Source organism: Rhamphochromis longiceps, linkage group LG18, assembly GCF_057381845.1.
Source record: "Rhamphochromis longiceps isolate RC_006_pf linkage group LG18, R_longiceps_female_GT1.1, whole genome shotgun sequence".
Classification (NCBI taxonomy): Eukaryota; Metazoa; Chordata; class Actinopteri; order Cichliformes; family Cichlidae; genus Rhamphochromis; species Rhamphochromis longiceps.
Genome location: NC_140574.1, coordinates 34,557,337 through 34,571,170, shown reverse-complemented (window position 1 = coordinate 34,571,170; position 13,834 = coordinate 34,557,337). Strand labels below are relative to the sequence as shown.

The window sequence follows — 13,834 nt, the reverse complement described above, 5'->3', positions numbered from 1 at the left end:
TTTAATTCAGACTGCTGGACCTGTCTCTGCCGCAGTACACAAATTATCATCCCATGACAACAGAGTGTAGCTGCTGTTATGAATGCGTGTCTCGTCCTCGGCTAAACTAATTTTAATTCCCCACAATCTTCATCTGTCCAGAATGTGCACCTCTGCTGTCTTCGGTGCTGCTGCATCTGCTGCCTGATGACGCACGTTCAACCTCAAAACTAATCTAAACTCACAGCAGGTTGTACATTTGCATGGATGAAAAGAGTCTCTATATTTTCATGCTTAACATGGTAAATTGTGCAAACTAGTAAAGTAACAGCATTAAGTATTAGCTGCAATAATGCAGCTACGGCAACCATGTTTTTCCGATAGCGCTAAAGAAAATGCTCTGTGATCAGGGTCCATCGCGATTCACCGATCAATAAAAAGATGCAGCATCGTTCCAATACGAGAGAGCAGGACACAAGCACCTCTCGCTACCTTCAGTAAACTGTAAAATGTACAGAGCGCTCACATTAGATCGACCGTGCTGCAAAACTCAGTTGCAGTCTAAAGAAGAAGCCTTGAAATAGAGACTAAATGCAATCTTTTATAGCCACGAACCATTAGTGCCGAAACTATAGCTCACATTCTCTTTAATACCACTAATAAAGAAAACACTTTCCACTCCCTTCTGAACCCGCAGTATTGATTAATGATCCTCTCTGGTCTGACAAATACAGTTTATTCTCTCATTAAGCTACAACAAACTTTGGTGCTCACAGGGAACCCTAACAGTCTCCGTTATGGATTGGGTCATTACTGCTTAAATAAACCGCCCCTGTTTTGCCAGCTTCTACTCATATAGGGCCAAATAAGCTGTGCTCTCTGTTATGGATGACAGAGCCACACACACTCCTGCTGCTCGTGTAGCTGCTTCACTGACTTCCTCTGAAGTAAATCACTGAATCCTTACGGATTAAACAGCGAAAACAAACAGAAATCATTTTAAGGGACTAATGAAAGCTGCTTGGAGAAAGAGGCGACTAACCTTTGTTGTAAAGCTTAAGTGTGTGTACTGTATGTTATATGTGTGTTGATATACGTGAGAGGTAAAGCAGACTGAAGCAGCTTTAATGCCTCTAGCTGCCATCTGGCTAGTTAAACAACAGTGTGTCCAAAACAGCCACAGCTGTGTAGACACAAGTAAATGTCCTGAAATCAGGCTTCTGAACAAATTACACATACTTCCATTGTTATTACTAGTGTGCACCATCTTGTGGTGGCATTATAAATTACAAGTCAATTATCTGTATAACAACTAAGAGTGATTTTTAAGACTGCACAAAGGTAGAGCGCTCAAAAGGACGTCTTTGTACTGTTAGTGCTGACAAACCTAAACAGACTTTGACTTAGATTATTATTAATGCTTAAAGCGTTTTTGAATGGAACATTTTTGTCAAACTGTTTAACAGGATAAACCTTTGCCATGGAAAGCACCTTTTTCAGGAAATAGTGTTTTCTGCAGCTTGATGACATTTCTTTCTTTTGATCTCTAAACCAGGGTTTCTTCCACACAAATTATGGCCATATGGTGCAGCTAAATTGGTGGACTTATGGTTAGGTTCACATTTCACAGTCTTTAATATTGCTGTGGAGGAATTCTGGCCCCAAACATTTTTCCAGAATTGTTATGATTCAGCCATGTTGGACAGTTTTCAGGCTGTTTAAGATCATGCCAAAGGACTGGTCCACTCAACCACCTTTATTTTTTAGTTTTCTGAACCGAACCGAAGTGCAGTCGAACCTCAGGGCATCAACTGATGGCTGGACATTGACCTTTAGGATTTTTTGGTACAGCAGAATGCTGAAGCAGCAAAAAAGCCTCAGACCAGATGGTATGATGTTGTTTTTATGAAATGCTGTGTTAGTTTTACAGAAGATATAACGGGGCTCACACCTTCCAAAAACATTAACATTAGTCTCGTCAGTCAACAGAATATTTTCCAAAAGTTTCTGGGGATAGTCAGGATGTTCTTTGGAGACGAGCCTTTGTGTTGTTTGTGGGGCGACCGTGGCTCAAGAGTTGGCAGTTCGCCTTGTAATCGGAAGGTTGCCGGTTCGAGCCCCAGCTTGGACAGTCTCGGTCGTTGTGTCCTTGGGCAAGACACTTCACCCGTTGCCTACTGGTGGTGGTCAGAGGGCCCGGTGGCGCCAGTGTCCGGCAGCCTCGCCTCTGTCAGTGCGCCCCAGGGTGGCTGTGGCTACAATGTAGCTGCCATCACCAGTGTGTGAATGGGTGGATGACTGGATATGTAAAGCGCTTTGGGGTCCTTAGGGACTAGTAAAGCACTATACAAATACAGGCCATTTGTCTTTGCTCAGCGATGGTTTTCACCTTGGAATTCTCCCACGGATGCCACTTTTGCCCAGTCTCTTTGTTATTGTTGAATCATGAACTCTGGGATCTTTTGTGACCTCCTGGATGAGTTGTCGATATGCTCTTGGAGTAATGTTGGTAGATCGGCCACTCCTGGGAAGGTTCACCACTGTTCCAAGTTTTCTCCATTTGGGGATAATGGCTCTCATCGGAGTTTACTGGAGTCCCAAAGCCTAAAAAGTGGCTTTGCGACTCTTTCTAGACTGACAGATGTCAGTGGCTTTGTTTCCCACCTGTTTCTTTAGGCCAGTGGTTCTTAAAGTGTGTGGCGGGGCGCAGAGTTGTGACAGGTGGGGCGCAAGTCACCTGGCAGAAAAGTCATGTGGAACTAATGTTTAACATCTGAATCACTTTTACGGCAGAACCAAGAAATTTGCGGCAGTTTGCTAATAATATGCACATCTCCTCTGCATCCGCTGAAAAGCTGCAGCCGCATGTGTAAGTCCACAGCTGCAATAAAGAAGTGTACGGAGAAGTGCCAAGGTAGGTACCCCCGACGGAATTTGTTTCCCCTGCGTCGGGAGCAAACACTGGGCTGTCCAAGTCACGGACAAACAACATCCCACATTCGTGATTTTTAGTTCACAAACACTTCTTATAATGACCCACTACTCCTGACATTTTGGAGGTTTTAGCTCTGTACAGTTACAGAAGAATACAAATAATTATCAGTCAAAATCTCCTTGCTTTATTGAAATAATCCTGTCCAATAACACGTCAGAACAATAAATGTATCATTTTCTGTTGTCACCCACAAACTGAACAGTAATTAGTAACAGTAACATTCATTTTTCACCAAAACAGTCCATTACTTCCACGTCTAGCTGGTTGCAATGGAGGCGGCGCCAACTGGACCCGCTCTGCCTGCCCAGCGAATGCTCCCGGCGCAAGGAAACAAATTGTGTCGGGGATACCTACTTTGGCATGATTGCGGATGCCGCTCAGGTCCGTCCAAATCCCCTGTAGCGGCGCCGCAGTCAAACTAGGCTGACTGCAGCCACTAAGAGTGAAACGCATTAAACTCTCACTAAATTATTTATTTTTCATCTCTGTTCACAAGTTTCTGGATTTCTTTTTTTTAAAATAAGACTAAGACAGAACTTTATAATGTTCACATTCTGTTTAACTTGTTGCTTTTTTTGAAGAGGTGGTGCAGACTAATGCAGCAGTCTAGTAACAAAAGTCACAAATAGTTGTTTGAAATGAAAGTTGTTTGTTTTAAACAAAAATTACTGAAGGATTCATTGTGAATTAGTTTATTATCTAAAGAAAGTTGCAGCTCGGCTTTACTGTCGTTGTTTCCTTTAGATGGGGCGTGAAAATACTTCTTCCTGCCATGTGGGGAACGATGTGACAAGTTTGAGAACCACTGCTTTAGACTGTGGTGATCTGGTGGTTTTTGGATTCTTTTAGTTTACTTCAGTTTGTTCGGCAAGTGACGATAAATTCAGCTTTCCAAAAAATATTAATTCATGATTTAGCACAAGGCAAATCCTCATTTAAATACTGCATTTTGTATTTACTCAGGTTAACTTTCAGGAAGGTGCCAAATACATTTTCACTGCAGTGTACTATTAGTTCACCTGCGGGGTGGTAAACCTTTGTATCTACAAATTAGCTCAGGCGTACAGCGGTCTTTCTTCAAACTGAGGCTTTTATCGAAGGTGAGATCATTTTTATCTTTTAAAAACTTCGAACGGGCGATTCATGCTTTCATTATATCCCAGCTGGGCTATTGTAACTCCTTATATGCTGGAGTCAGCCAGACCTGCCTGGCAAGGCTGCAGTTGGTCCAGAATGCTGAAGCTCGTCTTCTGACACGTACTAAAGGATGTGAACACATTTCCCCGGTGCTCGCCTCTCTTCATTGGCTCCCTGTCCGCTTCAGAATTAACTTTAACATTTTATTGTTGACCTACAAAGCCCTGAATGGACAGGCTCCCGGGTATTTGTCTGACCTCTTGCAGACTTATACCCCCTTTAGATCTCTCAGATCAAGTGATCTTTTGCTTTTAGCTGTACCAAAGTCGAGGCTGGTTCATAGAGGCGATCGAGCATTTGCAGTCGTAGCGCCTAAGCTGTGGAATAATTTACCCCTGTACATCAGACAGGCTCCCACTGTCAATCTTTTTAAATCTTATCTTAAAACGCATTTTTATTTACTGGCTTTTAATACAGCATGAGAGTTATTTGTTAATTCATATTTGGTGTTTGCTATCAATACTCTAAGTTATTTTATTATGTATGTTGTATTCTTGTACAACACTTTGGTCAACGCTCCTGTTGTAATTAAATGTGCTATATAAACCATTGAACCATTAAGCCATCTATAAAAGTAAAGCAGGGAATATTAGGATGAATGTGATTCATGTTACCTAAAGGTGTTTGCTAACTAGCACCACAGCACGTTGTGCAATTTCCCATCTCGCAGGCTTTGCCATTCATGGTCAAACTCTTGACATATGTTGTGTTCGACTGACGCACCTGTCTCAACTTTAGAGTGGTCGGTTCTCTCTGTCACCTTCTCCTGGCTGATGAGATAATCAACAATCCTCACACCGATTGGGGGCTCCGTGTGGTTCCACTCCATGATGACCAATGAGCTGCTGGGTTCGTAGGCGTAAGACAGTTTAAGCCTGGCAACAGAATGACAGAGATATACAAGCGCACCACTTACTGTAAGATGTTTTCAGCACACTGGCCTCATTACTGTAATTGACAGCTAACATTATCCTTCTTGTTCTGTCAACTGCAATCCAACTGAAAACCTGCTCTGCACTGTCACAAACACCTCTGTCAACAGAAAATATAGTCATTTATCCGCTAATGTCTGACTGACTCTGCTGCTCTCTTCTGTAGTTATGTCACTGAAAACATTGTGCACACAAGTTTTATGCCAAGAAATCGATGAATGGCAGCTCAGCGGATTGATTAGAGCACCCAAACCGAGCCGGAGAACAAACGCGCTGACCACAGGAATGTTGCAATAAAACACTGCATGCACACAAATCCGCTGAAGCAGGAGAACAATTTCTGCCTGTGAAACAATTGATTGTATTTACCACAATCCATGTAAGGGGAAGAATACAGGTTTTACTAACATGGGCTGAGGAAGCGGGGCGCAGGTGGGCAGTCCGTCTGTGCCAAAAGCGCTGGAATCACATCGACACCAGTCATCGATAACATCGCCTTTGCCTGAGCACCACAGCATGCTCATCATTGCCTCCTGAAGAGCCTACGATAAGAAACAGCGAGAGGGCAGAGATAAACACACATGAACACCTGTATTTTTACAGCTGTTTTCTCACATAAACTTTTCTACTTCACGATTTTTATACCAGGAACTGTAAGTTAAAAACCCCTGTGTGTTTCTTTTTCCATGCAATGGTCAATTTGTAGGCAAATTTGATTACCTAAGTGGGTGTCTTTAACCAATACAATAAAATGTATCAAATATGCATTAAGTTATTTAATTTACTACACTTTCTCCACTGGACATTGCAAACTATTGCAAATTGGTGTTTGTCTAATGAGGTAAAACATAAAAACATGTAAAAAACAAAACAAAACATAAAACACTGCATAAAAAAGTAATCAGGTTATATCTATTAGATCCCAATAAACATGCAACATTTTGTTCTACATAAATTTAAAGACTTTTCAGTTCGATGCACCTGTTTCTACTTCAGTAACGCACAGTTTTTCACTTTTATTCTGTCTGCATTCTGAGGGGGTGGTTTGTATATCATTCACTGCCCGAGTTACAGAAAACTTTTTGTGATTGTTGACAGTATTTTCTGGTTTATAGGCTGACAAAGAGAGAGAGCTATCCAGAGTACTCTCAGCGGAACCTCAATTTATCCCTCCACCTCTAAGGCACCAAAAACAATGAAATAAGAATTTTGAACCTGCATTTATTCAACATTCAGATCAGGTCAAAGTGATTCGTTTTTAAATTTTCCACACTCCTCTTAAGAAAAAATTCTGCTATCCCCCCTCCCCCACACCAATCGGCAGACAAATCCGCGCGATCAGAAACAGAATTTAAGAGTGTTTTATTAATTTCCTCCCCTACAATCATGCCCCTCTGTGATGAACTGAATTCACTGGACATTAGGAAAAGCAAGCACCTGTTTATATAATGTGCCACAATAAATGAGAGAGTGCAAACCGATCCATGTGGCTGACAGAGCTGTCAATATTCAGTGAGACACAAGGTTCAAAGCCCCAACACTCTTCATGGGGGCGCAAAGTCAAACATGAACAATCAGAGACAAACAGGCTTCGGTCAGACAGGAAATCAAGAAGCCAGTGTTCACTGGTGAGGAGGAACCTTACAGGAGGATAACATGGACACAGAACTCTGTGCTTTTAGGAACGGTGGACTGGAGTGGCTACTACTTAATGAGATTTTATCAAAAGACAGCCGAACCCCTGTCAGACCTCCAGACGTCTCACAGTGTTGGGGATATAGAACCCAGGCAGGGACAATGTTTCACATTTTAACATTACATAAAAAACTGGTATTACGCACGTTACCAGAATGCTGTAGAAAATGTGGAAAACCTGAAAGGCTCATAAAACTTTCAGAGTAAAAATGGTGGAGGTGGGTAGATGTAAATATTGGTGCAATGCTCTTAATGGTGTCAGATTAATACTAGCACAATAGAATTCTTTTCATTCTGCACGTTCAGCATGTGTTAATCATTTTTTGGTAATTAAAAAAAGCATCTCAACCATGCACTATGAAAAACGTCTGAATCTTTTTGTGTTGATTGTCACGTCCATATTATTTATAGCATCAGGGTATGTGAACAACAGAAGCTGACCTGAAGTCCTGCAGAGACAGGAATATTTATTATACAGGTCACAAAAAACCCAGTTTTAAGCTGAAAGGTATGTTTTGTTAACTCGTTATCTCACACACTGCTCTCCCCTACATAAGCAGCCTTTATGGGTTAAAAGTATTGGCAATACCGGCCCAGTATTTACTTGATATTGGATCAATACCAAAATCTGCAATATTGCATAGCACTAGAGTAAAGGCAATATTGGTAACTACAGGGAAGAGTTAAAAAGTACTTTTACAGTTGAACTTTTCTGCACACATACCTGCACAGTCAAGCTGTAGCAGACTCTAAGCAGACTCTTTCAATAACAGCAGCTGTCTGACTGAGCTTAAGGATAAAGGCCTGACACTGCAGGAGTAGCACTGTATTGACCCTGCTGGAGCAGTAGAAGCACTATTGATGTACAGTATTGATGGAGTCAAATAAGGCACAGCGCAATAAGGCAGTTTATGGCACAGGATGCTTCAAGCAAAGAAAGGCGTGACATCCTGGAAGGGAAATGCTTCTTTCTGAGGATTTCTGTTTCCATAACCTGTTTCCTAATGAAGCCTTTAGGATCACAAGGACACTGCATAATAAATGTGTTCTTCGATGCTGCACAGGGAATGGATTTCAAGAAGGCACCGCCTTCAATTTAGAGGGTGTGAAGAATAAATTTGTGTAGTTTAAATATTAAAGACCAAACACCCAAAACACTGTACACACCTGGTAGGTCTCATTGTTGGATACCAGCTCATAAATAGGTGTAGCCTTGGTAATCTGCAGCAGCACCGGCTCAGACTGCTGCCGCCCTTGTGCTGCCCTTGGGCTCATGTGGCAGAGGTGGCAGGACCGTGGGCACTGGCCTTGGCTGCTGCAGTCCATGCGGACTCCGGCTGCCATGCGCTTTGCTCCACTGTCCAGCAGACTGGCAATGTACGCAGGGTAGGTCAGCGTCCGGGGCTCCTTGTCGCGCTCCTTGTCGCGCTCCTCGGACTCCTCTGAAGGTGAGTTACCTGAATATACAGAAAGAAGGGAACTGTGTCACTAATTAACTGTCGTTTCTCCAGAGCTTAACAAAATCAAAAGAAGGTTAATAACGCCAAAATCAAATAAAAAAAACCCACAAAAGTCATTCCAAAGAACTTTTATTCATAATATTATTAAAAATAGCCGTGTGCATAAGATACAGAGATGGTGATGTCACATGTTTACGGTAATGAGATTAGGGATTAAGGGAATGAAAAAAGCTGAACTGGGAGATTTTTTTTCTTCTGCGGCAGCAGGCAAAGGCACAAAGCAGTAATGCGTTCCCACATTCCCATACCGCCCTTCTAGAGAGGCTGTAGTCTTTCTGCATCACATGCACAATGCATGAGCAGGAGTGTAAATATTTGAGCTACAAATGCAGCTACAAGAGTTTTATGTTTCATAGCAAGTACGGTTATATCAAAGGATGACGTGTTGTAATAATATGACTATTATTGACTTAATTTCCCTACTTAGTCTGTGGCATTGGAGAAAAATGCATCATTATCATCAGATATCTTTATCTTTGGGCTGAACTTTGCTGCTCAACCCACAATTGTAGCATCATTTAAGGTGAAGTCAACAGGCTTTCCAACGGTATAAGATTTATTGCCCAGAAGCATTTTTATAACAAAGAAATAATCAACCAAACACACATTTCCTTACTTTTTATACTGCGTTTCTATCTATCTACAGATGGAGACTTTACAACATTATTTTAGAATTTGGATACACTGAGATGAAAAGCCGGTGGACCTAATTCTCCAGCTGGTTCCCAGCAAAGGAGGACACAACATCATTAAGTAAATAAGAGTTTAAAGAGCATCCCAGCATCAAATGATAATATGGAATAATTGAGGGAAAATCTAAAAATCATATTTATTTCACCTGATCATTAGAGAAAGATTTATATTTCCACCTAGGCTTCTGGATTCCTTCTAACATTTTGTTGTCATTCTTTTGAAATGAGACACAAACCTTAGAGACAAATAGACAGCATCCACCCTGATCCCAGAGTTCAGATTGAAACACTGACCCGAGAACTAGTACAGATCTCCTAAAGTGAATAATGCAAGATAATGAAGCTGAGTTAAGTCCAGTAGTGATGCAGCTTTAGGCCAGATGGTCTTTCTGGGAAATTTACTGAAAAAATCATGACAAAAACGTGATTTGTCAACCTTAGAAGCCACATTGCTTTTACTCCTTTTAAGCAGAACAACAAATTTCATGTCCAAATGGAAGTCCTTCCTCCTTTTGTGTACCTTGGTGTGTAACATTAGTTAACTTGGCTAACAGAGCAGCCCACTGTGGCCAGCTCTGCTGTCTGTGACGTGACCGTGTTAATGTGCACGGCCAAGAGTCACTTTTGGGACAGTGGCAGTCAACTAACAGTAGGGCACAGTTACTGACATAAACTTGGGCTCAGGATGAATGTTTTACCTGTCGTTTTATGCAACTGCTTTTTATTTATTTTTTGGCATGAGATTATTTATGACATAAATTTATAAGGTTGCGACGAACAGAGATGGGCAGTACGTGTTACTGTAATCCGATTACTTTTTTCAAGTAACGAGTAAAGTAAGGGATTACTATTGTGAAAACGGTAATTAGATTACCGTTACTTTCCCGTAGGAACGCTGCGTTACTGCGTTACTAAAACCGTGATATTTTGCAAGAATGTCTCATGACAGTGACGTAAGCGAGTGCGACGTTCGTGACAACAGCTGTGTGCAGATCAACAAAGTGCAGGAGAGAGTATCAGCTGCAGCGTTTAAAGCGTGGAAGTACTGATCTTACTTTGAGTTTGGTTCCATAAAAAGTGACAAAAACATTAGTGTCCGCTGTGCGTGGGAAGAAAACTTCTTTTTACAGCGAAAAAAACCCCTAAACTTCCAACAAGCACCGAGTAGCTATGACGTAATGGGAAACTCAGAGAAACTCGCGGATTCTTCCACTGACCGCGGCACACCTGCACCAGGGTAAACCTCCGCCTACCCCACTCCTGCTTTACAGGTGAAAATAGAGCAACAGGACCGCTGAGTCTTTGACTTTATTTATTTTCTGCTGTGTTTTGCTTGCATCTATTTGAAAGAGTGAGTGTAAACACACAAAATATTTTATTTTATGTGCTGGAATGTGCAGAAAATAGGTTTAAATGCTAAACTAATTTCTTCCAGTCAGAGAATGTTGCATATAATAAAATTTTTGCTTGATGCATAAAGTTAAAAGATTAAAATCAATAAAACAAGTTTTAAAAAGAGACTTTTCCATTTGATTACATTTTGTATGATGGATTATGCAGAAAAAGTAGAATTGGGCTGAAAGATCTATCACTTTATCACCTATTCAGGTTGTAAATCGTGTTTTTAAAAAGTAACTAAGTAACTAAGTAATTAATTACGTTTGAAAATAAGTAATCAGTAAAATAACGGGATTACTTTTTGGGGGAAGTAATCAGTAATTAGTTACTGATTACCTTTTTCAAGTAACTTGACCAACACTGGTGACGAATGCTGGCCTTCTGTGATTTTGTTTGCCTGGGTCCCCAACAGACTCGAGAGCTGCCACTGACTATGATTAAGATTGTAATAGAGTTTTATTTGTGTAAATGAGAAAAATACACATCCAGCAGATTATAGCAAAAGTTTATTGAATGAAATTTCTGTATTATGCAAATATATGAATCAATTACTCCCCATTAAATGTTATTTCCTCTCAGACAGAGTGGGTTATCTGCTTGCAAAGGAAATAGGAAAGCAGTGAGAGAGGGAGACATGCTTAATGCAGAACTTTGACAATATTTTTGTTCTTTAAAAGGCTGAATTTTTCACATTAGCATTTTGGGGACTGCTTGGAAGTGAGCAAACACAGGCAATTTAAAAGCTCAAGCACCAATTAGGGAATAAGCTTGTTGTGCGAGCTGCCTTTGATGGAATACAACCCATTTTATGAGCCATGGGAAGATGGGAAAAGTGTGCACACAAGCTCGGGGACCAGCACACATGCAAAACAAGAAGGAAGACCATTTTCTGATTGTCTAATATGAATAATTTCCCCCTCTTAGTGTTTACTTTTTGTTTCACCAATTCCATTAAAATAGTCTTTTACAAAAACATCTCAACTTTCAGTTAACAGAACAAAAAACAGTCAAATACGAAAAGCAGAATTAGACTGATTGTGTTTGCGCTTATGCAAATAGACGTCTAAGTGTGTGCACCTGAGTCGAAATACAAAGAGATAAGAATGAAAGTGCAACAGTAACAAACCAGTGGTGGCTTTGTTATGGATGCAGTTCTCATCCATTTGATAACATTGTCCCACACATCTGTGAAATATATACAGTGCACACTTCATTTTGTCTGAAACCATCTGAATTGTTGAGGTTTAAGGAGGAAAAAAACACAGACAGTCACGTGAAAAGGAACATTTCCACAGGACTGCAGCGTCACACCTTGATTCACTAATATTTGAAGTCATATGTTATGGTTATACCTCTCTGACCTGTCTACCCCACGTGATGCTGTGTAATGTATGTATGGTCGGAAGGGTAAGACGGTGCTGGCAAAGGTCGGCAGCCTTAACCCAATTTCCTTCGGGGTCAACCTTCAGGATCGATAAAGTTTTATTGAATTGAATTGAACTGAATGTTTCTTAATGACGTCATTGCGGAGGAGTTTGAATGCACTCTTTACAAAGATGCCTCAGTTCAGTCAGGTTGAGCTCTGGACTTTAACTGGAGCATTGCAACAGTTTTTTTCAGGCATCCTGCTGGAGATTTGCAGGTGTGCTTGGGATCGTTGTCCTGTTGCATGACCCAGTTTCAGCTAAGCTTTAACTGTTAGACAGATGGCCTCACATTTGACTCTAGAATATTTTTTTACACAAACGGTCAACTCAGTGACTGCAAGCTGTCAGGTCCTGTGACTAAAGTCAAGTTTATTACCTCTCCAACACCATGCTGACAGTTGGTGTGAGGTATTTGTGCTCATATGCTGTGTTTGGTTTTCTCCATATGTGGTGCTATGCATTATAGCAAAGTCTGAGATGTAATTTTGGGGCTTTTTGAGGTTTCTCTCAGTATTACACAGTCTGACCTTTGAGTAACAGTCAACATACGGAAAAACACCAAAAGATTCAACGATTCAAGATTCAAGAAAATCTTTCTTGTCTTATTGCAAGTCTTCTTCTTTGATCTTGAACAACAAGGTGCTGCTGCTGAGACAGGAAAACAGACCATGGCCCTTTAACTATGAGACAAAACTGTATACATGTGAAGAAAAACATCAAAATTGTAATAAGTGTCAAACAGAAGCAGTGGGACCAACAGCCTACAAATACATACTGTGCCAGTCTAAAGACAAATGTTTTATCTCTGCTTTCAGATCAGGTCGTTCCATGTTCAGCATGCAGCTCTGTTACTTAGATCTGTCGAGGTCTGGTTGCACGTTTGTGAATCTTCGATGTTTATGTCAGTGGCAATGCTAACATACAGCCCTGATTCCTTGTAACTGGGTCAATGAGGTAAATCTTACTAATCAGAGGCTCGTGTAGTTAAATGAGGTCTGATTTAGGACTGAGTACAAAATCAAACTTTGAATGTTCACATATGCCGGCTCCTGACAGGCATGTCTGCATGGTGTGCGTGCATGAATAAAAAATAAAGGCATCCTGTTCCCCTGACTAATCAAAGGCAATATAGAAGATCAGGCTTTTGTTTGTACTGGAGAAGTACGTGGGTAGAAGTAAATCAATACAAAAACAGAGAGATAAGGAAAAACGAATGGAGGCAGTACTTTGAGGAAAAATCAAACATTGCAGGTTACGTATGTGAATAATACCACGGACACCGATGTCCTTGCGCTCCTAATCTGCCAAACTTTAATCCATCCCCGTCAAACGGCCTTACTAATCAGCTCCCATCACTCTATCTTCACTTGCCACCTCCTGGCAGACGGATATTAAATGTGGCAGTTAAATTAGGGCAGGCGGGTGGCTTTTAGGGCAAAGAAAATTGGCAATGATTACTTCCGTTTAGTTTTGGTTCACTTCAGAAGTGTTCACTGTCAGCTGAGACCAAGGGGGATATTAAAATGGATTAGCAGCCTGGCCTGAAGACACCTGACAGACAAGATAAACAGCATATTATCACCCCAAGACCTTTCTACATCGTTACAGATTTCATAAGAAATAAAAATATAGAACAGATATAGTAAGTGTGGTACATATAGTATGTGCTTGAAGAATTGTTCTAGGATTTTATGGTTTTTCAAAGAATTCTGTAGAAAAATTCAAGTTTACCATAAAAACAACGTAGAGTAATAACGTCGAGTCTATCGGCAGCTCCAGGGTTTCCCCTTGGTGAGGGGAAGCTCAGCTGCAATACCAGGGGGTGACCTCAATGTTAGGCCACAGATGATGACTCAGCTGGTAAATAGAGCATACTATTTACTGTAACCTGCTTCAGCCTGCCCACTGTCGCTGCACATCTACAAGCTGCTTTGCAACCCACCTCCTCCCCAGCTCCTCCACGTAGACGACTGAAGAAGCTTCAGAATATATATATATA

The 13,834-nt window shown here is 41.0% G+C and overlaps 1 protein-coding gene across 1 annotated transcript in view; it reads right to left on the bottom strand.

The window, feature by feature from the left end:
- Positions 1-13,834, bottom strand: part of astn1 (astrotactin 1) — a 481,448-nt gene that overhangs the window by 49,395 nt on the left and 418,219 nt on the right. Inside the window, exons 18-20 of the mRNA XM_085390452.1 lie at positions 7,966-8,255; positions 5,512-5,645; positions 4,895-5,046 (exon numbers count right to left, since the gene is read on the bottom strand). Of these exons, the coding sequence (XP_085246578.1) occupies positions 4,895-5,046; positions 5,512-5,645; positions 7,966-8,255 (576 nt within the window). The remainder of the gene's footprint in view (positions 1-4,894; positions 5,047-5,511; positions 5,646-7,965; positions 8,256-13,834) is intronic.